The sequence below is a fragment of the Lepidochelys kempii genome, chromosome 2, assembly GCF_965140265.1.
Source record: "Lepidochelys kempii isolate rLepKem1 chromosome 2, rLepKem1.hap2, whole genome shotgun sequence".
NCBI classification, from domain to species: Eukaryota; Metazoa; Chordata; order Testudines; family Cheloniidae; genus Lepidochelys; species Lepidochelys kempii.
Genome location: NC_133257.1, coordinates 36,763,574 through 36,791,294, shown reverse-complemented (window position 1 = coordinate 36,791,294; position 27,721 = coordinate 36,763,574). Strand labels below are relative to the sequence as shown.

At 40.0% G+C, this 27,721-nt stretch overlaps 1 protein-coding gene across 44 annotated transcripts in view; it reads left to right on the top strand.

The window, feature by feature from the left end:
- The window catches only part of RIMS2 (regulating synaptic membrane exocytosis 2), a 748,357-nt gene that overhangs the window by 97,728 nt on the left and 622,908 nt on the right, over positions 1-27,721 (top strand). For 33 of the 44 annotated variants that reach the window (XM_073330341.1, XM_073330373.1, XM_073330345.1 and 30 more), the window contains exons 2-3: positions 22,787-22,819; positions 23,217-23,303. The exons of 9 other annotated variants lie outside the window; for them this stretch is intronic. In XM_073330341.1, the coding sequence (XP_073186442.1) occupies positions 22,787-22,819; positions 23,217-23,303 (120 nt within the window). Of the gene's footprint in view, positions 1-22,786; positions 22,820-23,216; positions 23,304-24,751; positions 24,817-27,721 lie in introns of those variants that run through there. 2 more of the 44 variants (XM_073330353.1, XM_073330374.1) reach the window with 2 other exon arrangements.

The following is a 27,721-nucleotide window of genomic DNA, read 5'->3' as shown; positions in this document are numbered from 1 at the left end:
GTGTAGAGAAGTTATCAATGGAAGGGGGACCCCACAGTGCACAACAGAGACTACATAGTGCTCTTTCTAAAATAATTATTTTTATTTACCAACCAAACAATACACACACTGCAGTCTGATAAAGGAGAGAGAGACCAATATAGAACGCATAATATTTGCATTATTTACACAATGCTTTGTGGAAAAACCCAAAGTGCTAGTCTTCATGCTCATCTTCACCATCATCATCACTCTTGGTTGTCATAATGGTGTCTCCCCCACCATCAAGGCATGCAGGCTGGGATACAGCTTTTATAATGTGTTACTCCGATGTCCACTCAGGTTCATATATATTTATGGAAGTTTTAACTCCTTTTCCTTATTTGAACTTCCACATCCCATTACTTTTGGGATGCCCCATTTTTCATAGGCTAACTCATTCCTCTTGTACTCATTAATATTTGTCATCTTGTCGCCATAGTTACAGGCAGTTACCTTAAGGAAGTCTCTAACTTTTCAGACTGGCTACCAACAGTCATCTTGTGGTGTCTGTTGATCTCTCATAGACCTTATTATGCAAACTCAGCAGTTATTTTCAAAACATCAGCACATCACAAATATAGATACAAGATCAGCAGATTTACCTGTTACTTATGCTAATTTATCCTAAATCCTAATTTGACTAAGCTAATATTTTACAGGTCTGAAAGCCCTGTGTTACAACATTACTTAATATTTATTGTGGGGGATCATGGGCCTCAAACTTGGCCCTGTGACTGCCACCCAGCAGCTGATCTGAGTAACCAGGAAAGAGTCCAGTGAAGGGTTAGTTCACAGAGAGCCCTGTCCCCAAAGCTCCTGATTGGGGGAAACATCCAGCCCCGCAATTGGCTGAGGGACTCTATATAAACCAGGAAGTAACAACTACAGCTACTATGGACTCCTCCTGCTTACCCGATTCCTGCGCCCTACATTCTTGCCTGCTCCCAGATTCTGCTTCCCACCTGCTCCTGATTCCTATCCTCCTATCCCAGACTCCTGTCCACTCCAGTTCCTGCTGTCCTTCCTGCTGTCCTGCCTATTCCAGGTCCCTGTTCCTCAGCCTTATCTCTGATGCTGTCTCCAGCTCTGACCTCTGGCTTGGCACCCAACACCATACCCAGCTTTGACCCCTGGCTTGGCACCTGACTCTGACCTTTGGCTTGGTACCTGATGCTGTTTTCAGTTTTGACCCTTGACTTTGACCACTAAGCCTGGCTTTGGCTCTGACCACTAGGCATGACTGCCTATGCCCCAGTCATTGCACTTGTATTTCACCTCTGTATCTTAAATATACCTGATGCCTTTTATTCTTTGCTACACATAGGCGGCTATAACATCAGACAAATGGGTATTGAAGGCCATTACCTGGGGTTATACTATATAATTTACCTCTACCCCACCCTTTCAACCTCCTTCCCCCTCCCTATTCAGGGACTCCTCTCCCAAGCAATTGCTGACGTAGGCAAACTCATCACTCCTATGTCTAGGAGCCATAGAGCCAGTCCCACTTCAACACAGAGGAAAAGTGTTCCATTCAAGATATTTTCTGATACCCGGGGGGGTTGAAGGCCATTACTAGATCTCAGACAATTGAACAAGCATGTCAGACATCTGCTATTCAGGATGGTGTCCCTAGCATCTATAATTTCCCCACTTGGAATTAGGGCACTGTTTTCTGACCCTCTACCTCAAGGATGCCTACTTCCATGTAGCGAATCATCCTTCTCACAAAAAAATGTCTTTTGTTTCACTTTCAATCATAATCATTACTAGTACTGGGTCCTAACTTTCGGCCTGTTATCCACCCCAAGGGTGTTCTCAAAAGTCATGACAATTGTAGCTGTCTACCTCTGTCATGTAGGAACAACTGTTTTTCCCTACCTCAACAACTGGTTCCTCAAGGGTTGGTCAGTTCAGGAGGTATGGTCTGCAGTTCAAACAGCAACTTCACTATGCTGAAGTCTAGGCCTGCTGTTAAATCTTAAGAAATCTGTCTTGACCCCTATGCAATGAATTCTATTTATAGGAGAGCTTCTGGATTTGATAATGGGCAGAGCTTATCTCCCTGTTGACACGTTCCTTGCACTAAAGAATCTTGTATACAAACAGCACAACTCAGCCCTCAATTTCCAGCAGGGACCTGTCTGCAACTTCTGGGACACATGGCAGCTTGCATTTTTGTGACACAAAATGCAGGTTGCATCTTCAACGTCTCCACAGGTGGCTCAGGACTGCTTATATACCCAACAAACAGTCTCAACAAGCATCTGTACCCAGTCAGGTCCTATAGTCACTCACCTAGTGGATGAATCCATCCAAAGTTTGTGCAGAAATCCTGTTCAACCAGAATACCCCTTTCGGGATGAGGAGCACATTTGGGTGCTCATACAGTCCAAGGCAAATGGTTACAACAGGAACAGCACTTGCACATCAGTCTGTTGTCATAAATGCTTGCCTCCACATTCTTCCCCTGTTCAAAAACAAGTACATCAAGATCATGACAGACAATATAGTTTGGATGTGTTACATCAATTGTCAGCATGGACCATGTTCCCCCTCATTCTGCACGGAAATGATAAAGTGTTGGAACTGGTGCATAGCCAATCAGATAGTCATCTTAGCTTCTTACTTCCCAGATACACAGAACACTGTGGTGGATGACCTGAACAGACATCTCTTCCTAAATTATGAATCGGAGTTGGACTCTTGAGTCTTCAACAAAATATTCCTAGGTTGGGGATTTCTAGAAGTTGACCTTTTTGCCATGGCAGCCAACACAAAGTGTAGGAAATTCTGCTCTTGGTGGGGGGCTCAATCCCTAATCTCTAGAAGATACTTTTCTCAATACATGGACAAAGGGTCTTTTCAGTGCATATCCTCCAACTCCATTGTTCCTAAAGGTCTTTATCAAGATCAGACAGGATCAAGCCAAAGTCATAGTGATTGCACCAACTTGGCCAAGACAAGTTCGGTTTCCTTACCTCATCAATCTCACTTCTTACCCTCCAGAATCGTTCCCGATTTGCACCTCAACTGTTGTCTCAGGATGTTGGTCAGACTCTTCACCCTGATCTGACTGTCCTGTAACTACAAGCTTGGTTCTTCAGTGGTTCTTCGGATTAGAGACCACATGTTCATCCAAAACTCCCACCTCCTTCAAGGGTTATTTTTAGGGAGTCACCTAAAGTCACCACAGAGGCACTACTTGAAGAAGGGGAGAGGTTACTCACCCTATGCAATAACTGGAGTTCTTTGAGATGTGTGTAATTTAACAGTTACTGACTGGCTAATTATAACCCCATATTTAATCTTCCCTATTTGGGTAAGTTTATTAAAAAGGCTGTGTGTAAGAACTCTTGACTATTTTGTTGCCACAGATCTCCTTGAACTTTGTCAATCTAGCCTTTACACAGATTATTTTAGTTGAATTGGCAGTAGATATCCTGTTGGTGATAAAAACTATTTGTCCATGCTGCTGTTAAGCTACCAGCTGCCTTTGATATCATTGGTCCTGAGGTCATGTTGACTTGCTTGCAAGCCTCAGCATGTGTGGACAAGACTGCTCTTGAGTGTCACCATTCTTTTCTTGCACAGTATTATCAAAGAATATTTACAAAGTTCTCTTTCTATGAGCATTTTACAAATACATTCTTCAGTCTGTACTGACTACCTCTTGGTTTCAGTGTGGATCTTAAAGAGTTGGTTTTGACCTAGATGGGTAAGATAATCCAGGATCCAACTATCTGAAAGATAGTCTCTTTCCCCATGCCATGCTGATATGGTCATAGTAAAGGTGCTTGAGCTGGAGTCCCCTGGATAAAAGAAGAAATCCATTGGCAGGGCATTCTCTGTGGTGCCCCCTCCACTTTGTTTAGTTTTCTCTAGACTGAAGTAGCTTGAAACTGATTACCTTGAGGTCCATCTCTCTTTCCTGGATTTTGGAGAGTTGGGAGACTTGTGAGGTCAGGGAGTGGTAATGTCAGAATGTGGCAGGAGGGATAGTCTTAAAAAAACATTTCTAGTTGCCAGGCCATTTTTTAGCTGTAGAACTGTTATAAGAGTTGTCTATTTTTTTTTAAGAAAAAAAATTGAGCAAGGGGATGTGTTCTTTTTCACTGTTTATAAATCTAAATAAATAGTAATACTTAGCCCTTGTGTAGCTCTTTATTTTCAAAGTCTCCTACAAATGCCTGATAGTTAGTGTTTCTGTGAATTAGTTAAGTATTACCCCCATTTTATAGATGGAAACCAGAGGCAGAGAGTAAGTGACACTCAAGGTTATTTAGGAGATGGCAGCACCAAGTTTAAAACTCCAGAGTTGTGCTTAGACCATGCTTCTCATTATCTTTACATAGACATTACAAACCTGATTATAAAAAGGTCTTGGAATAGTTGAAAATACCTGATAATTATGGACTTGGTTAATTAGGAAAGCCAGAATGAAGTTTTCCCTCAGAGCTTTCATGCTGGCATCCCTCCTCTTCAGCTTCATGCTGGTTCTTCATTACCATCTGTGTTTGGGGAACCTGGAGTGCGATGCAGCGCAAATTACAAATCCTGAGGAGAGTGCTGAGTTTAATCAGCTTTGTAATGCATATGTATGTCAAATAATTGGAGTACATGCAGTTATGTTTATTACAAGGGTAGCACTTCTGCAGGCACACTTTTACAAGTTTTTAAATGGTAATCAAAATTTGGGACAAAATTCTTTTCTCAGATCTGCATTATTTGGCTCTCATCAAAAAAAGTCTCTACTCCTTTTTTGTGAATGCTGTTTGTGGTCAGAGTTGGTATTGTGCCTGTAGAGAAAGCAAAATATCAAGATTCTTCTTACATTGATCTAAGAATTTCCCCTCATTGTTCTGTGCTTCTTTCTGTAGAGGCAATAAACAGTACTCCTCATGCACTGTATGCAATATGTAATCTCTTTATTTCTCAACCAAATTATTTAAACTTTAGCAAAACATGCATTTCTCATTGAGGACTACTATACATAAATGCCACATTAAAGTTTTTGGGCCATGAGGCTAACAAACTCCCCAACTTGCAGTTTCATCCAAATTATTCCACAAGAAGTGGGGCTGGAGAGGCAGAGTTTCCCACATTTTCCAATTCCCTTAGAAAGATGGGTGTTCAGAAGTTCTCGAGACATTTTTGGGGGCAGAGCAAGTGAATACAGATCAAAGTTCTTTTCTTATATCTTGATACCACTGTTCCACAGCAGCTGCATTCAACCTCTGCTCCTCACAATGGATGAAAGGGTAGTAGTTGTGTTTTGGATGTTTTTCAATTAGACACACAGCAGGATTTGAAGGAAGCATGCTGTCAAGTCTGGACTTGTTATTAAATGGGGGAAGGACCTCCAAAGTATTTGGGAATTATTTTTTAAGGTGAAAAAAGTTCTACTTTGTAAAATGTTGTTTTTTTATTTTATTTTATGTTTATTTTATTTTATGTTATTAAATTTCAAAATAAAATTACTTTTCAAGAAAATCTGTCAAATCATTTTAGTTTTCATATGCATTGATATTTGAGCAGAGCATAAGCATGAAAAACTTCAGCCTCAAAGTTAATGTTCTGAGTGTTGTATTAATGACTCCCTAAACTAGTGTTGCTACTGTGGTGATGTAACAAGCTAACGTTGCATTTTCATCAAATCATTTAAAATTTGCATTGTGGCATGCTGAAACTTGCTGTACAATTCTTTATTTTCAGTATATTACTAGTTCTTCTGGCACCCTGAACTTCAACTCGTTTGCCTCAGTGGCCATATTACATTATGCTCTTAAGGGCAGTTTTGTTATTTTTGGAATACTTGGAGCATTGCAGGCTGATTGTAACCAGCGATTAAATGCACTGTGTGTCTTCATTTATGGACAGCTCTAGAATCATAGAATCACAGAACCATAAGGTTACAAGGGACTTCAAAGGTCATCTAATCTAACCCTCTGTCAAGATGTAGGATTTGTTGTGTCTAAACCATTCAAGACAGATGGCTATCCAGTCTCCTTTTGAGCATCTCTAGTGAAGGAGCTTCTACAACCTCTGTAGGCAGTCTGCTCCATTGTCTTACAGTTAGGAAGTTTTTCCTAAGATTTAATCTAAATCTGCTATTCTGTAGTTTGAATCCATTGCTTTTTGTCCTGCCCTCTGTGGCAAGAGAGAACATCTTTTCTCCATCTTTTTTATGGCAGCCTTTCAACTATTTGAAGACCGCTATCATGTCCCCACCTTAAATCTCCTCTTTTCCAAACTAAACATACCCAGTTCTTTCAGCCTTTGGTTATATGGCTTGCATTCCATCCCTTTGATCATCTTTGTCACACACCTCTGGATCCTTTCCAGTTTCTCTACATCTGTTCTATACATTGGTGACCAAAATTGGACACAGTACTCCAGCGGAGGCCTAACCAACGCCGAATAGAGTGGTACTATCACCTTTTGTGACTTGCATGCTATGCCTCCGTTAATGCAACCTCAAATTGCATTTGTTTTGTTCATTTTTTTGCAATGGCTTCACATGATTGATTCATATTGAGGTTGTGATCTGCCACAACTCCCAGATCCTTCTCAGCAGTGCTGTTGTCAAGCCAGTTATCCTGCATTCTGTATTTGTGCATTTGGGTTTTCTTTCCTAAGTGTAGCACCTTACATTTGTCTTGGTTGAATTTCATTTTTTGTCTATAGCCCAGCCCTCCAATTTATCAAGATCCCTTTGAATTTTAGCTCTATGCTCTGAAGAGTTCAAAACTCTCATCCCCCACACTTTGTGTCATCCGCAGAATTGATCAGTATGCTCTCTATTCCAACATCCAGGTAATTAATAAAGGTGTTAAATAACACCAGACCCAGAATAGATTCCTATGGGACTCCACTTGAGACCTCCTTCTAATCTGACATCATTCCATTAATAGCTACTTTTTGTTTGTGGTTTTTTAACCAATTATGTATCCACTTAATTGTAGTTCCACCAAGCCTAAATTTCTCTAGCTTACTTATCAGAATGTCACGTGGGACTGTGTCAAAAGCCTTGCTAAACTCCAGGTATATTATGTCCATCACATTTACCCTATCCACCAAACCAATTATCCTGTCAAAGAAGTAAATCAAACTGGTTTGGCATGATTTCTTCTTAGTAAATCCATTCTGGCTGCTAGTGATTACAGTTTCATCCTCCAGGTATTGGTATCCCAAACAAAAATATGATTTAGTATTCCCTAGTCCTCTTAGGCAACTAACTGGTGCCCCACCCCTTCTTACAGAATGTGTCTGTTTCTGGTCCTTCATAAGAAGTGAACATGTTTAAGTTCCTCAAAATGTCTCTGAATCTTATGTATTGACTTCAGCAGATCTTTGAAATAGGTGCTGTAGTAGCCAGTATAGAGGATTCTGAGGAGCATTTGGGAAGTGAAAAGATATTTTCTGACAAAAGTTGAACAGAAAAAAAGACTCCATGTAGAGAGGGGCAGGGACCAAGGCATACAGGAACCTTCCAGAAAGAGAAGAACAATTCAGGCCTGACCTTTAAGATTGTGATTCCAGTCCAGTTCCAGGAAACCCTTAAAGAGGATGCCATAGGAAGCTGACAATTAGTCTGTGCTGAAGGCGGTTTCTGAACTGATTAGTGTGAATGTGGCTAATTCACCTTTTATCCTCATCCCCTACAAAGTACAGGTGCTTCAAAGGGATACAATTTAATCTTTACGTAGTGGGTTTTTTTTTGTTTTGCGGGGGAGAATGAGAAGGTCTAATTTTCTATGCTGACACCAAACTGAGGAAAAACAGTCACTTCTCCCCACAGACATTTGTTAGGTAGTTGAGGTTGGGATTGTGAAGCCAATCAAAAAAGTCAGAAATGTCAGTTGATAAATCATTTTGCTGTTCGTTCACCTGATTGAACAATAAAACAAATCATGACATGAATAATAAAGCAAATTAATAACAGCACCTTTCACCATAAAGGAGTTCAGAAAGTTTACAGGTTTCATATACAGTGATCATGTAACTACTAAAATGCAAACTTTGGTGTGTAGCGTTATAACCTTTCTGCACTAATACTTAACATTTAATTTCTAACAAACACTATAATTTTTTATGAGACCACGTAGTGGCATGGCTGGAGTAGCGCCCCCTTTGTGAACCTATCAGGTGCTCCAACGTGCCCAGAGATCTCCCCAGGGGGAAGAAGTCTCTGTCTCGGGTGTCCACTAAGGCAGACTCCGGTCTACCAGCTAATTGTCCTTTCCCCTTTGGGGATAGGGTATTGGAGAGGCCTACCTCTGAAATGTTCTAAACAAAAAGCAAGCACAATTCAATACTGGGCTGCCCACTAGTATTCCCAGGTGGTGTCCCTGCCTATTTCTTTGGGCCTGGTGCCCAAACAGTTTCTTACTCATACAACCTGCTGCTTGGGGTCTAACTGCTGCTCCCCACTGGTTAGCAGGCCCATCTCTCTGCAACTCTGCAGACAAAGCTCCTTTCAGGCAGAGCTCCGTCCTCCTTCCTGGCCGGTCAGCCCTGAATGGAGCCAGGCTCTTTTGTTTTATTTCCCCTGCAGGTTTGGTATTGGCTGCAGGTATAGTGGGGCAAGGCTAGCTGGACTCATAGGCTTGCGTGAACCCCTTCTCATGGTGTGGGGCCTCTCTGCGCTGTCACAGACTACAAGTATGGTTCATCACAGTAACTTCTGATAAAATATTCTGAGACTTCTGTAAGGCATTTAACTTAGGACCATATGATCTTCTGATTAAAAAATAGCATATATAAAATGAATTAAAAGCAGACTAAATGATAGATTTCAATAAGTAAATGTAAATGGGGGTTCATCAACCAGCGGAGGCATTTCTAATAGAGTCCCCATAGGGATATGTTCTTGGCCCAGTGCTATTCAATATCCTTGTCAATGATCTTTGCATCCGAGAGTGCTGAAGGAATTGGCGGCTGTGATTGCAGAGCCACTGGCCATTATCTTTGAAAACTCGTGGCGAACCGGGGAAGTCCCGGATGACTGGAAAAAGGCTAATGTAGTGCCAATCTTTAAAAAAGGGAAGAAGGAAGATCCTGGGAACTACAGGCCAGTCAGCCTCACCTCAGTCCCTGGAAAAATCATGGAGCAGGTCCTCAAAGAATCAATCCTGAAGCACTTGCATGAGAGGAAAGTGATCAGGAACAGCCAGCATGGATTCACCAAGGGAAGGTCATGCCTGACTAATCTAATCGCCTTTTATGATGAGATTACTGGTTCTGTGGATGAAGGGAAAGCAGTGGATGTATTGTTTCTTGACTTTAGCAAAGCTTTTGACACGGTCTCCCATAGTATTCTTGTCAGCAAGTTAAGGAAGTATGGGCTGGATGAATGCACCATAAGGTGGGTAGAAAGCTGGCTAAATTGTCGGGCTCAACGGGTAGTGATCAATGGCTCCATGTCTAGTTGGCAGCCGGTATCAAGTGGAGTGCCCCAGGGGTCGGTCCTGGGGCCGGTTTTATTCAATATCTTCATAAATGATCTGGAGGATGGTGTGGATTGCACTCTCAGCAAATTTGCGGATGATACTAAACTGGGAGGAGTGGTAGATACGCTGGAGGGGAGGGATAGGATACAGAAGGACCTAGACCAATTGGAAGATTGGGCCAAAAGGAATCTGATGAGGTTCAATAAGGATAAGTGCAGGGTCCTGCACTTAGGACGGAAGAACCCAATGCACAGCTACAGACTAGGGACCGAATGGCTAGGCAGCAGTTCTGCAGAAAAGGACCTAGGGGTGACAGTGGACGAGAAGCTGGATATGAGTCAGCAGTGTGCCCTTGTTGCCAAGAAGGCCAATGGCATTTTGGGATGTATAAGTAGGGGCATAGCGAGCAGATCGAGGGACGTGATCGTTCCCCTCTATTCGACATTGGTGAGGCCTCATCTGGAGTACTGTGTCCAGTTTTGGGCCCCACACTTCAAGAAGGATGTGGATAAATTGGAGAGAGTCCAGCGAAGGGCAACAAAAATGATTAGGGGACTGGAACACATGAGTTATGAGGAGAGGCTGAGGGAGCTGGGATTGTTTAGCCTGCAGAAGAGAAGAATGAGGGGGGATTTGATAGCTGCTTTCAACTACCTGAAAGGGGGTTCCAAAGAGGATGGCTCTAGACTGTTCTCAATGGTAGCAGATGACAGAACGAGGAGTAATGGTCTCAAGTTGCAGTGGGGGAGGTTTAGATTGGATATTAGGAAAAACTTTTTCACTAAGAGGGTGGTGAAACACTGGAATGCGTTACCTAGGGAGGTGGTAGAATCTCCTTCCTTAGAGGTTTTTAAGGTCAGGCTTGACAAAGCCCTGGCTGGGATGATTTAACTGGGAATTGGTCCTGCTTTGAGCAGGGGGTTGGACTAGATGACCTTCTGGGGTCCCTTCCAACCCTGATATTCTATGATTCTATGATTCTATGATCTGGAGGAAAATATAAAATCAATACTGGTAATGTCTGCAGATGACACAAAAATTGGTGGTAGAATGGTAACTAATGATAAGAACAAGTCAGTTACATAGAGTGATCTAGATTGCATGGTAAACTGGGCTCACTTGAATAACATGCATCTTTATTAGAGTTGGATAGAGAAAAGTAATTCTGTTTTGTGAAAGATTTTGAAATTAGATTTCATTACAATTTGGAACAAAACCCAAATATTTCAAAATGTTCCACAAAAGGGAATGGAGCAGTGTACCAATGTACCCCTAAGCCTCAGATCCTGGGTTCTCTGGGGTCCCAAGCTCAGCGGCAATCCATCTGGTAGGTTGCCCTGAAGCCATGGACCGTAGAAACCCTGGGGTCTCTGATTCCAAGACAGTCCATTTGGTGGACTGCCCTGGAATCACAAGAGTCTGGAAGCTCTGGGGTCCCTCTAGGTTGATCTGCCTGGTGGGCTGTCCCAGAGCAGGGGACCCTTGGAGCATGGCTGCTGAGAAACTGAAAGCCTGGGCTCCCCAGCAGCAACCCAGCAGGCTGCTGCAGAGCTGAGAGGGTGAGCTGACAGGAAACAGGCAGGGTACTGTGAACTTTTTGGAAATGTTTCTGTTTCCACTAAAAGAAAAAACATGTTTCATTGACTTTTTTTTCTGGTGAACTCTAGCTGTAATACAGCTAGATGCAAGGTCACACATCTAGAAACCAAGGACATGGGTCACACTTATATATGGGGACCTGTATATGGAAAGCAGTGACTCCAAAAAGAACTTAGGGATTGTGGTGGACAACTGGTTGAACATGATCTTGCAGTGCAGTGGCTAAGAGAGCAAATGTAATCCATGGATGTGTAAGCAGGAGAATATTCAGTGGAAGTAGGGAGGTGGATTTATTACTGTATATGGCAGTGAGACCACTACTGGTATATGCGTTCTGGAACTGTGCCTGCTTTCAAAAGGATGTTGATAAATTAGAAAAGGTCAGAAGAGCTACAAGTGTGATCTGAGGTCTGAAAAACTTGCCATGCTGTAAGAGACTTAAAAACGCTCAACCTATGTAGTTTCTTCAAGATAAGTACTTGCATGGGAAGATTTCTTATGGTAGTAGAGTGCTCTTTAATCTAGCAGACAAAAACTTAAAATGATCCAATAGTTGGAAATTGAAAATCCTACCCAGGGTTGTGGTGGATCCTTTGTCATTTGAAGTTTTAAAATCAAGATTGGATGTCTTTCTCGAAGATATACTACATCTGAACCAGAAATTATGGGCTTGATGCAGGGATCACTTGGTGAAAATGTGTTATGCAGGAAGTCAGACTAGAGGATTATAATGGTCTCTTCTTGTATAAAAATATTTGTATGTGTATCTGGAGCATGGGCTAGGCACACTTCTAGAAATCTAAATAAACAATTGAACTGCTTTCCCAGTGTTTGTGTTCCCTTTACATATGTTCTGTAAAGCCACTTTGAGTAAGGCATGAGGAACTGAAGAAAAGAGGAAAGGAACTGAAGTATAGAAAATTCTAAAAAGAAAAAATATTTAATAGAAAAAACACACTGACTCATAATACTTATAATTCTATGTTAGCTTCTGTAGTTTTTTATATCAGATATTTGTGCAGCAGAGTAAGTGTTCTGGGCAGTACAGGTTGTTTTCCCTACATCCTTTTTTTGTTTCTAAGTCCTTCCCCCTCTCCTCCCCGCCCCCCGTTTTTGTTTTTCCTTTTTTCCTTTTCTTTCTGCCTCTGCCTTTGCCTTTTCATTCTCTGGAGGGTGAATGGGGAATGTGGTCTTTCACTGCATGCATATTTGACTTTTTATCACTGGAGGAAAATGTTTGGTCATCCCAACTTATCTATTTAAAACTACAGAGAAAATTTAAGTAGGGAGAATGAATCCACGGTAGAATTTATTCAGTACACCAGGGAACAGTGTTGTCAAGGGATTAATCTCAGACACTTGGGAGTTGAGACTAATAGGTTCTATTCTTTCGTGTTACTAACTTGTCATGTAATCTTGCTCATGAGTAGTCTCACTGAAGTCAATGGGACCTTTCATGAAGTAAGATGCTACATTACATAAGGCCTATCTGGCCTTCTTTCCTCAGTTAACTTCTCTGTAATTGCTGTAAAAAATACATAACTAAAAGTACCCCAGAAAAGATTTTGGAGGCTTAATTAATGTTTGTAAAGTGATTTGAGACACGTAAGATGCAGAATACATGCAAAATAGTATTACCACACCTGCAAAAATTGCCATGGAAGTACTAAAGGCTCGATTTCTTCTTTTAATATTTTACAGTGAATCTTGGGCTTGTGAAAGGCACTAGGTAGGTGTTGTGGAGACTGAAATCTTCTGACAAATGGTTTTGATCCTACAAACACTGATATGAGTAGTCAGAGCCTTTTCAGTGGAATCACTCACATATTCAGATTTAAACATATGGGTAAACATTTGCAGGATCAGGGTCTAATTGAGAAAATAGAAATGTGAGGCTGATGTTCCAGCTGTTATTTTGGATGAGATCTAAAACTTGCCATAAGTGGAGCTAGATGTCTCATGAGACTGGAAATGGGATGCAGAATCTTTCACCTTTTAGATTGCTGGGATGAACTAGTCCTAGTCTTTCGTAATCAAAATTTACTATCACGTGCCATCTGTTCACTGGCCTAAGTTAAATGAGTTGGTGATCTCAGTCCAATTTCAGTTTCCTCATTACAACTGGCATTCTTGCTAGCAATGTCCCTAGAGAGGATAAGATTGAATAGACATGGACTCTAACTAGTCTGTCAGAGCAAAGTCATGTTGGCAGGGTAACATGGGAGGAGATTGCACTACCATACTCCCAGGCTGTACTTGTTCTTTGGGTAAACAGAATATTTCTCTTTCCAAAGTGGTCAATCCAACCCCTTTCATGAACAGTTAATTAAACTAATTTTTAAATGGGAAAAATACCTCCACCCGCACATACAATAATAACACTATTGAATAAAAGTAATGCATGGGAATCAGGGCAGTCTACAGGAATTAGTACTGGAGTAGCAGTCTTGATTTGCTTTGCTTTGTGCCCTTGGTCAAGTCACTTGACTCCCGTGTGTCTCAATTTTTCTCTTCTGTAAAATAAAGATAATGATAAGTCCTAGTGATATTTTGAAAGCAGGTTGATATTTGTGCATCACTTTGAAGATTACAAAAATGATGTAAAGATAAATATTTTTATGAACATTTTAAGACTGAAGGAAGCTGTGCAGCTCATCTACTGACCTATCTATTTATCTTCCCAGTTTATTAACTTTTGTAATATAATTTTGTATGTAAGTTCTTGATATAGCAGATTTTTTCAGGCTGTGCAAGTTGCAAAATGCAATGGATGCCGATGACATAATGGTTTACTTGTTTAGGGGAAGTTCTAATGATCTAATAATAGGCTGGTAAGTCAGGAACCACTGACTTTCTAAAACATTTTAAAAACTTTTAAAATTTTAAAAAGAGCAGGTCCATATATCTTGCATGCAAGGAGTTTAAAAGAGCTGACTGAGGAGCTCACTATTTTGATACTGTTGATTTTGAATAACTCTTGGAACACTGGGGAAGTTCCAGAAGACTGCAATAAAGTGAATGTTGTGCGAGTATTTAAATGGATAAATGGGATGACCCGACTAATGATAGGCCTGCCAGCCTGATATCAATACCAGGCAAGATAAAGGAGTGGTAGAAATGGAACTTAAGAATTAAAGGAGGTTAGTATAATTAATGCAAATCAACTTGGGTTTATAGAAAATAGATTCCATCAAAGTAATTTTATTTTTTTATGAGATTACAAGTTTGGTTGATAAAGAGGTAGCACTGATGTAATATGCTAGGGCTTCTGTAAAGCATTTGACTTGGTACTGCCCAACAATTTGACTAAAAAACTAGAATGATACAAAATTAACATGGTACACATTAAAAACTGGCTAACTGATATGTCTCACAATGTAATTGTAATTGGGTGTGTTTCTACTGGGGTCCCACAGGGATTGGTTCTTGCCCCTATACTATTTAACCTTTTTATCAATTACCCGGAAGAAAACATAAAATCATTACTGATAAAATTTACGGTTGACACAAAAATAGGGGGAGTAGTAAATAATGAAGAGAATAGGTCATGTATACAGAGCATTTGGATTGCTTCATGGGGGGTGCAAAGACAAAATTGGTGGCTTTGAAAATCTATTTTAGAAAGCTAAAAACAACAGACCCTATGTTGAGGATAATAGAGTATTGGGTATTCCTTTACATGTTCCTGCAAGTGAAGTAGCACTAGCCATTTTTTATCTCTGCTGTCTGAGCCCCCTCCATTTGCAAATAATCTCTCAGTAGCGGGTAATCATTGTTACTGTAGATTGTAGGCAGGACCACTGTTCTTAAGGGTGTCTAATACTTCCCATTATAAGATCCTGTTTTCAGCTGATTATAATTTTGCCAAAGTTCAGCTGTTTGGTTTGAAATTTTCCATGCTAAGTGGCTGACTCCATTTTTTTTCAACAAGTACTTAGTATCTGAAAAATCATAATTCACACACACTCAGCTGAGCCTTGATGGAATTTGGCAGCTAAATTCTCAGATTACAGCTGCACTGAGCATGTCTCTTCTGTGCTCTGAAGGGTTCCACTGCTGGCACACAGGAGAAGGAAGAATCGTTTCTGGCATAAAGAGGGGTAAGCAGCAGGGAGGCATACAGGGAGATGTGGGGGGCAGAAACAGGCTGCAAGGTGAGGAAAGAGAAGGGGGAACAGAGGCAATATGTGGATATTGGTTTGTAACTACAAAAGCACGTTCTCTTCAAGAATATGAATTGAACCCAGGAACCTTGAATTTCAGCATTCCTCTGCTGTCTAGCAAATAGCTCTGAAACCTGCTGAAAAAGTTTGTATCAGATCCTCATTTAGTGGCTTGTTCACATGGAGGATAACAGCCTTCTACTGTTATCAATAACTCCATTAGTTCAAGTTGTAGAGAACTCTGTGCTCTGGATCTAAAGATTCCAATTCTGGTGATGACTCTTGTAAAGGGTTGTTATGGTAGCATTTAATTTTTTTCCAGAATTATTATTATTGTTGTTAAACCTAGGAAATTATATTAAAAAGTTAAGGTTGTAAAGTCAAGGAAGACCTTTCCCTCATTCAGTGCAGAGGATGAATGGCGCTCAAGGAATCTATTAGGTCTGTGTAGTGAATGAGTCTGTTGTCTGTAGGACCTCTTGTCTTAATTTAGATGGAATGCATGGGCCCAAAGAGTTAAGTATTAACATGACCCTATCACTGTTCAACATTGAACAGTGTTAAACAAGCTTTAGAGAGTTTGATCTAGAGACCTCAGCATGCTTAGTACCATGGCAAACACACCATGAAAATCTTTCTTCTATTTAAGATACAGAAAAGCAGGAAAAATAGTTAAGGCATTTGAAATGTAAAATTTTAAGAGAGGCTTTCATTTTAACGACATTCGTTGTTCCCTGTCCCTTTCCCTGCAGAGAGTCTTCAGAAGGAAGCCAGCCCCATCACCTGTTTGACAGTCTCTTAGATGGTAATAAGTGTCTTTTTTTGGGAAAAGATAAGTTAGCTGAGATGGGCTGGAGCTGTCATTGTTGCTGTTGTTGTTAAAGTCCTGTCCTATTTCCTAGAAGACAAAACAAAACAAAAATACATAGAAAGGGAAAGAAAAGATAGTAAATATGAAAAATACTGCTTTTGTCTCTGATGTTGACTCTTACTACATTTTTTCTGCTGGAAAAACACAGGCACAGAAAATGGTCTTATCAGCCACTCAGAGACCTGGCAAATTTGTACCAACATTGGGCTGTTCAAGTGCATTACTTTTTGTTGTCTCTCTTACAGCAGTGTTGCAAAATACGCAGTGTTGCCTGGCTAAGTCAGACTTTTATAGAACAGAAGTCAAAAGAGAAGGATAGTAAAGAGAAGTAGTATGGTGGGAAGGAAAACACATGTGGGAGAGGAGTGTGACAAAGTCTCACATTCTGGGTGGCCTTTGGGATTTTGCTGGAGCCAGTGAAGAGGGAGATATCATATAGGTCCCCCTCTCTCTGGTTCAGTCTGGTCAGGACATCTTTTTGGCCAGTATCAGGATCATGAAGGCACAGTGGTGACAGCAGGCAGTTGGGTGGCAACCATCATGGTGTAGCTCACACCTTCCCCTTCTCTTGTTTTTCAGACAGACAATATTTGCAGTTTTTCTCTTGTCCATACTTTCCTTCCAAAGTTTCTCTTTTTAAGAACTCCACAAGGGAGTGGTGGGTGGAATAGCTCATCCCCTCATCATTTTGTTTGCTAATTAGGCCTAATTTCCAACACACCAATTTTGGTTCATTAATTTATGGTCCCAAACTGTTCTTGTGTGCTAGATATGATCTTAACACAGCCTTGAATTATATCAATAGGCCTTTTTGTTTAGACCAGTTTTTCTGTCTTCCTTTTGCACCTTTTCTCATCAATATTTGTTGTTATAGGTTATTTTAATACTGTAACGGATTCCTCAAAGGGTTAGGTATCCTTCTAGTTAGTGCACTTAGTGCCACCTCCCTGTCTGGATGTGTCTTGCAGTCCAGGTCCTCTTTTAATCAAAGGTGCAATGAGGTGGGCAGGCAGCTTGGGTAGTAGTAGGGACAGTAGTATGGGAACTTAGGCCCACCCACTCCACCAGGCTCTGAGCCAGGGTTCTAGGAGGGTCAACAGTGTCTAGCCCCCAAAAGTGGACTCCAGGTTCCGTCCCTGGGTCACTTCCTACCATCTGCCTTTCTCCCCCAGCTTCCAGTCCAGTATAAGGTGAAAAGAAAAAGAAAAGGCAACCAAACCATCAGCTGCATCTGATCTCAGCACATGGTCTTATTCCCTTGGGGAGGCTTCAGGATAGGTCTGCACTCCTGCCCAGCCTCCCTCTTTCTGAGCTCCATTGCTCCCTATTCAATCCTTTCTCCATCTGGAGCATGCTCTTCAGGGTTGGAGGGGTGGGGTTATGGGGCCTGTAATGTTCTTTAATCCCTTTTAGCCCACTGTGGGGTTTGTATACCCCATCTCAAATACTTTATGAACTTTCACTCAATTTTAACAGTTGAGCTCACATTAGGGTAAATTTGTAGGCCTCATTATCAAAACAGACACCCCACCTCATTTCTTGTAGAGGGTTGGATGGTGTCTAGTGGATGAGGCAGGGGATTGCAGAAAGAGAAAGAATGGCCTCGTGGTTTAGGTAGTTGAATGGTGCCCTGCAGAACTGGATTCTATCCCTGATTCTGCCACAGAGTGCCCATCTCTTTAACCAAAACTTTTCAGAGGTGATCACTAATTGTGTGTCCTTTATTTTATGTATGCCCAACTAGAGCCACCTGGTGTCAGATTTGAAGAAGTGTTCTTACAACTGCATTGAAGTCCGTCAGGGCTGTGCATTGAATATATAAAATGTTAAATACTTTGAAAAATCAGTTCCTAGGAGACTCAAACTGTGTACTCAAAATTAGTAGCCATTTATGTCAATGTTGGTTTTAATTGCTCAGTGCTTCGTTTGACCATCTGTAAAATGAAGATGATGATTTTACTTTACAAGTGTGAGGTGAAGAATATTTCATTAATATTTGTTTTGAGGACCATAGAACAGTCCATGTGGAAAGTAATTATGCTGTATTCAATGCAGAGATGGCATGTGGTAAATAAGGCTTGGACCTTACATTGAACAAGAAGTATACAAAGACCTATTGAATAGCTACCAATTCAGGGGCACTGTCTGTTATGGGCACTGAATGAGGTAGAGGTCATATGGAAAAAAATAGTATTTGATCATGTGATTAAAGACTTAATTATAATCCACAGGTACAATTCACTACAAATATATGGGGTGAATTAAGGTTGCACAAGGAAACTGAATTTAGACATTTCCTAACTTTTGCATCTGTATGCTTGATTTTTCAACTGTAACTTATTTTTAACATAGTGGGGTGTATGTGTGTGTGATATTGTAATATACTAAAGAGGCAAAGCAGTGATAGGAAGTTATTGATTCTGTGCTGTATGTTTTGTCTCTGATGTAGTAAATTATGAAATATTTTCAGGATATCATATTCTACCTGCTGTGTCACTGACTCTTTTCACAGACCGCTCTCCTAGTTTTCAGAGTAACAGCCGTGTTAGTCTGTATTCGCAAAAAGAAAAGGAGTAGTTCTGGCACCTTAGAGACTAACCAATTTATTTGAGCATGAGCTTTCGTGAGCTACAGCTCACTTTATCGGATGCATACTGTGGAAACTGCAGAAGACATTGTATACACAGAGACCATGAAACAATACCTCCTCCCACCCCACTCTCCTGCTGGTAATGGCTTATCTAAAGTGATCATCAAGTTGGGCCATTTCCAGCACAAATCCAGGTTTTCTCACCCTCCCCCCCCACAAACTCACTGTCCTGCTGGTAATAGCCCATCCAAAGTGACCAGTCTCTTTAAAATGTGTATGATAATCAAGGTGGGCCATTTCCAGCACAAATCCAGGTTTTCTCACCCCTCCACCCCCCTCCAAAAACCACACACACAAACTCACTCTCCTGCTGGCAATAGCTCATCCAAACTGACCACTCTCCTTACAATGTGCATGATAATCAAGGTGGGCCATTTCCAGCATAAATCCAAGTTTAACCAGAACGTCGGGGGGGGGGGGGGGGAGAGGAAGAAAAAACCAAGGGGAAATAGGCTACCTTGCATAATGACTTAGCCACTCCCAGTCTCTATTTAAGCCTAAATTAATAGTATCCAATTTGCAAATGAATTCCAATTCAGCAGTTTCTCGCTGGAGTCTGGATTTGAAGTTTTTTTGTTGTAAGATAGCGACCTTCATGTCTGTGATTGCGTGACCAGAGAGATTGAAGTGTTCTCCAACTGGTTTATGAATGTTATAATTCTTGACGTCTGATTTGTGTCCATTTATTCTTTTACGTAGAGACTGTCCAGTTTGACCAATGTACATGGCAGAGGTGCATTGCTGGCACATGATGGCATATATCACATTGGTGGATGTGCAGGTGAACGAGCCTCTGATAGTGTAGCTGATGTTATTAGGCCCTTTGATGGTGTCCCCTGAATAGATATGTGGGCACAGTTGGCAACGGGCTTTGTTGCAAGGATAGGTTCCTGGGTTAGTGGTTCTGTTGTGTGATATGTGGTTGTTGGTGAGTATTTGCTTCGGGTTGTGGGCCTGTCTGTAGGCAAGGACTGGCCTGTCTCCCAAGATTTGTGAGAGTGTTGGGTCATCCTTCAGGATAGGTTGTAGATCCTTAATAATGCGTTGGAGAGGTTTTAGTTGGGGGCTGAAGGTGACGGCTAGTGGCATTCTGTTATTTTCTTTGTTAGGCCTGTCCTGTAGTAGGTGACTTCTGGGAACTCTTCTGGCTCTATCAATCTGTTTCTTCACTTCCGCAGATGGGTATTGTAGTTGTAAGAATGCTTGATAGAGATCTTGTAGGTGTTTGTCTCTGTCTGAGGGGTTGGAGCAAATGCGGTTGTATCGCAGAGCTTGGCTGTAGACGATGGATCGTGTGGTGTGGTCTGGGTGAAATCTGTAGGCATGTAGGTAGGAATAGCGGACAGTAGGTTTCCAGTATAGGGTGGTGTTTATGTGACCATCGTTTATTAGCACTGTAGTGTCCAGGAAGTGGATCTCTTGTGTGGACTGGACCAGGCTGAGGTTGATGGTGGGATGGAAATTGTTGAAATCATGGTGGAATTCCTCAAGGGCTTCTTTTCCATGGGTCCAGATGATGAAGATGTCATCAGTATAGCGCAAGTAGAGTAGGGGCGTTAGGGGACGAGAGCTGAGGAAGCGTTGTTCTAAGTCAGCCATAAAAATGTTGGCATACTGTGGGGCCATGCGGGTACCCATAGCAGTGCCGCTGATCTGAAGGTATACATTGTCCCCAAATGTAAAATAGTTATGGGTAAGGACAAAGTCACAAAGTTCAGCCACCAGGTTAGCTGTGACATTATCGGGGATAGTGTTCTTGATGGCTTGTAGTCCATCTTTGTGTGGAATGTTGGTGTAGAGGGCTTCTACATCCATAGTGGCCAAGATGGTGTTATCAGGAAGATCACCGATGGATTGTAGTTTCCTCAGGAAGTCAGTGGTGTCTCGAAGGTAGCTGGGAGTGCTGGTAGCGTAGGGCCTGAGGAGGGAGTCTACATAGCCAGACAATCCTGCTGTCAGGGTGCCAATGCCTGAGATGATGGGGTGCCCAGGATTTCCAGCCCGTTGCCAACTGTGCCCACATATCTATTCAGGGGACACCATCAAAGGGCCTAATAACATCAGCCACACTATCAGAGGCTCGTTCACCTGCACATCCACCAATGTGATATATGCCATCATGTGCCAGCAATGCACCTCTGCCATGTACATTGGTCAAACTGGACAGTCTCTACGTAAAAGAATAAATGGACACAAATCAGATGTCAAGAATTATAACATTCATAAACCAGTTGGAGAACACTTCAATCTCTCTGGTCACGCAATCACAGATATGAAGGTCGCTATCTTACAACAAAAAAACTTCAAATCCAGACTCCAGCGAGAAACTGCTGAATTGGAATTCATTTGCAAATTGGATACTATTAATTTAGGCTTAAATAGAGACTGGGAGTGGCTAAGTCATTATGCAAGGTAGCCTATTTCCCCTTGTTTTTTTCTACCCCCTGCTCCCCCGATGTTCTGGTTAAACTTGGATTTGTGCTGGAAATGGCCCACCTTGATTATCATGCACATTGTAGGGAGAGTGGTCACTTTGGATAAGCTATTACCAGCAGGAGAGTGAGTTTTTGTGTGTGTGTTTTTTTGAAAAAAAAAGGTGGGGGGGGGTGAGAAAACCTGTATTTGTGCTGGAAATGGCCCACCTTGATTTTCATACACATTGTGAGGAGAGTGGTCACTTTGGATGGGCTATTACCAGCAGGAGAGTGAGTTTGTGTGTGTGGTTTTTGGAGGGGGGTGGGGGCATGAGAAAACCTGGATTTGTGCTGGAAATGGCCCACCTTGATTATCATACACATTTTAAAGAGAGTGGTCACTTTGGATGGGCTATTACCAGCAGGAGAGTGAGTTTGTGGAGGGGGGGGGGGGAGGGCGGAGGGTGAGAAAACCTGGATTTGTGCTGGAAATGGCCCAACTTGATGATCACTTTAGATAAGCTATTACCAGCAGGAGAGTGGGGTGGGAGGAGGTATTGTTTCATGGTCTCTGTGTATACAATGTCTTCTGTAGTTTCCACGGTATGCATCCGATGAAGTGAGCTGTAGCTCACGAAAGCTCATGCTCAAATAAATTGGTTAGTCTCTAAGGTGCCACAAGTACTCCTTTTCTTTCTCCTAGGTTTGCTTTTTGTGGATGTTCATTGAACCTTTTCACAGTAGTAATTCACTATGGCATCATAGAAAGCAGAAAACACTTGGCTACTGCTTGAATTTTTGGCGCAGGTTACAGTAAACTTCTATGACTTTCTGTACTTCACTACATGGGACCCTGTGTGTATATGTGGTCTTTGCTGTGTGAGATGCGAGTGTAATTAGGTGGTGTTAGAGCACTGGATAGCATGCACAAAGCTAAGCATGTACTTCAGCTGAAATGTTTTCTTAAAGACATTTGACCTTACTAGAATTGTTCAATAGCTATTGTGGGTAATAAATAGCTGTCAGCCTTTTTCAAGTCCTAGTAAGGTTTATTCAAACAAAACTGACTTGTTTAATTTTCATAGCTGTACTGTACACTGATGCTTATGAAATAGAAATGTAATTTAGAAAGTGAACTAAAGGTTTATCTTCTAATTTAATCTACTGGTTCAAGAAACTAGATTCACTTCACTTTGAAATACAATCGGTGAGAATTTCACTATACATGTAGACCCTGAAAATTTTTCTCTGTCAGAAATATAAAAGTATAAAATATTAATATATTAACTTATGATTAAAACACTACCTTTTTCAATTTTGTAGGTTAATATATTTCTAAAAATATTCTAATATGCTATTCTGTCTAAAGATTAGAAATCAATCACAGTACATCCCTCTACTCAATTTTAGATATTAATGTTACACTACCTCATTTTTAAGTCTTAGTGGAAGTTAAAAAAGAATACAGTTCACTACAACTATATGGACAAGTATTAAGTAAATCTAGTTTAATACAAAATTAAACTATTTTTCCCCATTGGATGTAGATTATAGAACTGCAGATAGAAACTGTTTTCCAGTACACTGCACTCAGTTGTGCAAACTTATTTTTTTAGGGTCAAAGAAGAACAAAAACCACAACCGACACAGTAAGTAAAATATCTTAAAAGTACAGTAGGCTTGACTTTTCTACCTTTGCCATGTTCTGCTTTCTGCACCTTTGATGGTATTAGCTTTCACTAATACCTGATAGGCTGCAGCTAGTTTGTCATCTGCTTCCTGATTGGCTTGTAAGAAAGCTGCCTGCAGCTTCTTACTTCATCCACATGTTAGCTGGATGTAGTTTCTTGCTGCCTGCTTGTGGCCTGGTTAAGTGTAAAACTTTATTTCCCTTACATTCTTAGTGGCTGACTTATTATTGCAGCTAACATTCCCATTGGCTGTAGCTTTTCCACCTGTATATTTCTATTATTATTGGGTAAGAAAACACTTAAACTAGTATGATTTATTTGGTTATTCAGTCACATTATTTGCTTATTTAAACAGGTGGTTTCCCTTTAGCGGGATCACTGAGCTGGTAAATAACGTTCTTCAGCCACAGCAAAAACAGCAAAATGAAAAGGAGCCCCAGACGTAAGTAAGCTGCTCTCTGTAGACTAATTCATATCTCTATAGCATTAAAACATACTGGAGAGTATGTGTAAAATACTTTCCCATTCATAACATCCTTATAAGAGCATTTTACAAGCTGACACTGCCTTTGCTTTCAGAGCTTTGATTGGCAAAGAGAAATATGCAAATTAAGTGAGGGCCCACTTTTACCAGACAATTGAGTTGATTAGATGGGGGTGGGGAGAGAATCTTAGGAACTCTCACTGCTCCATTTAATGCCTTTCCTTGCAAGTACTCTTTTTGAAAAACTTCCATTGAAGTTAACATGAGTTCTATGCATGGGAAGGTTGAATGATCAGATATGTAGTATTATATGTAGCATATCTATGTAGATACACAGTATTTATGATAAAAAGAAAAGGAGTACTTGTGGCACCTTAGAGACTAACCAATTTATTTGAGCATGAGCTTTCGTGAGCTACAGCTCACTTCATCGGAGCTGTAGCTCACGAAAGCTCATGCTCAAATGAATTGGTTAGTCTCTAAGGTGCCACAAGTACTCCTTTTCTTTTTGCGAATACAGACTAACACGGCTGTTACTCTGAAACCAGTATTTATGATATGGGTCATACATAGAATGCTATAAAATATACATCATACATCTGAAGAGCTGGGAGTTTTCCATTTCATTTTTTTCATGACGTTGAAATATCTGTAAAGTTTCTGAGCTTTGACAGATATGAGGTGAAATCCTGGTCCTATTGTAGTCAATGGGAGTCTTGCAGTTGACTTCACTGCAGCCAGGATTTCACTGATGATCTTTTTACAGTGCCATGCCACGATGGATTTCCTTTAAGGAGAACCATATGAGAAATTAACTGTTTTTGCCATTTGAAAATGTTAAGGTTGAACAGAACCTGGCAAAGCGAGGAGATTCAAAATTACAGTTGAACTTAAACCATGCAGCCACAAATAAAAAGAGAAGAAAGTTAAGAATAACTTTAATTTCAAATTTCCTAGATTTTTCTAAGTGTTACAGCCTAATGTTATAGCTTTTTAATTTATGGAGTTTTATTTTATTTATTTACTTATTTTTATGGGAAAAAGTCTTGTTGGTTTATATAATTAATTTTTACACTCTTTTTGGGCACATGCTTAGGTAGTTTTAAAACATGCATTTTTATTATTTCCTTTTTATATATTTTTCAGAGACCTGTCCGGTCCCTTTGTTAGATATATATTTAGCTGAGTTTCTTTTAGTTATTATAGGCAATGGCAGTTTTAGTTTATTGTGAAAATATATATTTAGAAACATAAGAATCTTTAAAAAATTGCACAGGAGAACAATTTGTGGGATTGGGTATACTAAGCCCTGAATTTTGCAATCCTTGCATACATTCTTTAGAAAAGGCTGTATGATTTGGCTCATAACTACTTTCATATATATATATGATCCCTTTAGTGGGATCACTGAGCTGGTAAATAACGTTCTTCAGCCACAGCAAAAACAACAAAATGAAAAGGAGCCCCAGACGTAAGTAAGCTGCTCTCTATAGACTAATTCATGTCTCTATAGCATTAAAACATACTGGAGAGTGTGTGTAAAATACTTTCCCATTCATAATATCCTTATAAGAGCATTTTACAAGCTGACACTGCCTTTGCTTTCAGAGCTTTGATTGGCAAAGAGAAATATGTAAATTAAGTGAGGGCCCACTTTTACCAGACAATTGAGTTGAGAATTTTGCACTCAAATAGTTTTTTTTATACACTTAAAGGCTAAAAAATAAATTTGATAAAATCTATACTGTAATTTTTTTGTCAGACATACATATATGCAAAATTTCATGTGAAACTTTTAAACCTTTCAGCCAGAATTTTTTTAAAGGAAAGCAATAACCTCCTGAAAAGACTTAATAATGGAAATGTTGACAATTAAACTACAGCAGCAGAAATGTTTAGCTATAAAGTTATATATTTGTATTACTTATATTTTTCCACACACACACATTATTTCAGTTTTATTCATACTTTTTTATGATACCTGAAGTATCTAATTTCACTTAATTGTACTGTAGGCTGTATTTTCCAGTGATCTATTATGAGGAGTATTCACTTCTAACATTATAATAGCTGTCTAATAATTAGCATGACTTACTATGTGGCAATTAGAATCAGAAAAGGAAGGGGAAAAATTGAAGAGTAGTCATAATCCAACTATGATTTCATCCTTTTAAAAATTTCTACAGGATAGTGTATAATTTGTAATCCTAAAATCATAGATTTCTGGTAAAATTTATAGAAGATGCATTTTTTTTCTTCATGAAATACAACTGTGTTAGTTACTGCTTACATTCAGCTCACTATGCTACGAGATTACGTAAAACACTGAGATTTGTCATGGTGAACATGAGCCAAATTCTGCTCTGGTATATGTACAATTCCCACTGAAGTCATGATAGCAGGGCTCCTAGATCAGGGGAGAGAGCTGGTCAAAAAGTGAAAAAACAATTTCTGGAAAAATTTTGAAATTTCAAAGTTGTTTCTGTTTTGCAGGGTTCAAAATTTTTTCCTTTTAAAATTGCTTTTTGGCCAAAATATATTTTGAAATCAAATTTTTTATTTTTTTCTCCTTTCTCCTCTATTTTTTTTTTTGTCACTGAGTACAGTAAAATGGTGTCCAGGTTTTTTTTGTGTGTGTGTGTGTGTTTTGTCGACTCTGCAACTTTTCAAAGGTGAGGAAATTTTGAAAAGTTACAAAATGGCTAATGGAGGAGGAGAAGAATGAAAAAGTGTGTGTGGGGAAACAAAACATCATTCATTCTGTTGTATTCAGTAATGAAAAGGAAGGAGGATAAATGTGTGAAACAAATGCAAAATTTTGCAATTTTCAGTTTCAATGAAAAAGTGGAAAACAAAACTTTTTATGAAAGTTTTATGTTTTGGAAAAAAGGCCATTTTTCAGCAAAAAAGTTTTAGTGAAAAACTTTAACCACCTTTAATTGAGCTTAAAATTTGTTGACAATCTGTGAAGGAAGTGGTAAAATATTTAATATTACATTTTTTTTCATTATTTAAAAAAAGTTCTTTTGATATTGACAAGTATTAGATTTTGTAAGCTTATTTTTGTCTGAAGATAAACATCTATAAAATTCAGTTATTGGAAGAAAACTCATTTATGTGGTTTCTTCAGAGATTCAGTTACAATTATTCAGAAGTCATCGAAGGGTCTGATCCTTCAACCTTTATTCATCTGAAGTTAATGGGACTACTTCGACGAATTAGGGTTACCAGTTTGATTGTAATGCTTTTTCACTATTAACAGGCAATATGAAAAAAAACTTCACACAAAAAGTCTAGTGTGATATTTTTCATGACATAAAAGTACTGTATTTTGTATTATTTCAGATACATCACATCAATACCTACAATGTCTAAAACCTGTGTATAAAGATATTACAATTGATCGGTTGTCTTTGGCAAATAGGGTGTGTGTGCAGATGAGACGAGGGAGAGTTCGGTGGCTAGATTTGTTTCTAAAGTTCCTAAGATGAAATCAGTGGGGGAAGGTGTGGCAGGGGTGCTGAAGGAATTGAAGAATTGGAATTTTGGAAGGGAATTTTGTTATTGATTTCAGTAGGGTCAGAATTCTACCTGCATGTCTACTGGAAACATACAGAGGGGACTGTGTGTGTGGGAGAAATGCAAACTAGGTGAAGAAGGCAGTAAGGCATTCCCTGTTGGTGCATAACCATGATGTTAGGTGTCTATTACAAGCAAAAAAGAAAAAAAAAAAGAAAGAAATCTACACACTTGTAAAATATTCTTTAACTGACCATTAATTTAGCAGTGCTATACATTCACATCTCTAATATACAGATTTGAAGAGCTGCTGCATACTGGTCTTCTAATCTAGAGCATATGGGAAATAACATACAAGAACTTCTAGATAGACCAGTACATGAACATGATGATTTTTGCTATGCTATGTATATGCTATGTATATGAACTAGAAGTACCATAGCCTATCATAGAATCATAGAATATCAGAGTTGGAAGGGACCCCAGAAGGTCATCTAGTCCAACCCCCTGCTCGAAGCAGGACCAATTCCCAGTTAAATCATCCCAGCCAGGGCTTTGTCAAGCCTGACCTTAAAAACCTCTAAGGAAGGAGATTCTACCACCTCCCTAGGTAACGCATTCCAGTGTTTCACCACCCTCATAGTGAAAAAGTTTTTCCTAATATCCAATCTAAACCTCCCCCACTGCAACTTGAGACCATTACTCCTCGTTCTGTCATCTGCTACCATTGAGAACAGTCTAGAGCCATCCTCTTTGGAACCCCCTTTCAGGTAGTTGAAAGCAGCTATCAAATCCCCCCTCATTCTTCTCTTCTGCAGACTAAACAATCCCAGCTCCCTCAGCCTCTCCTCATAAGT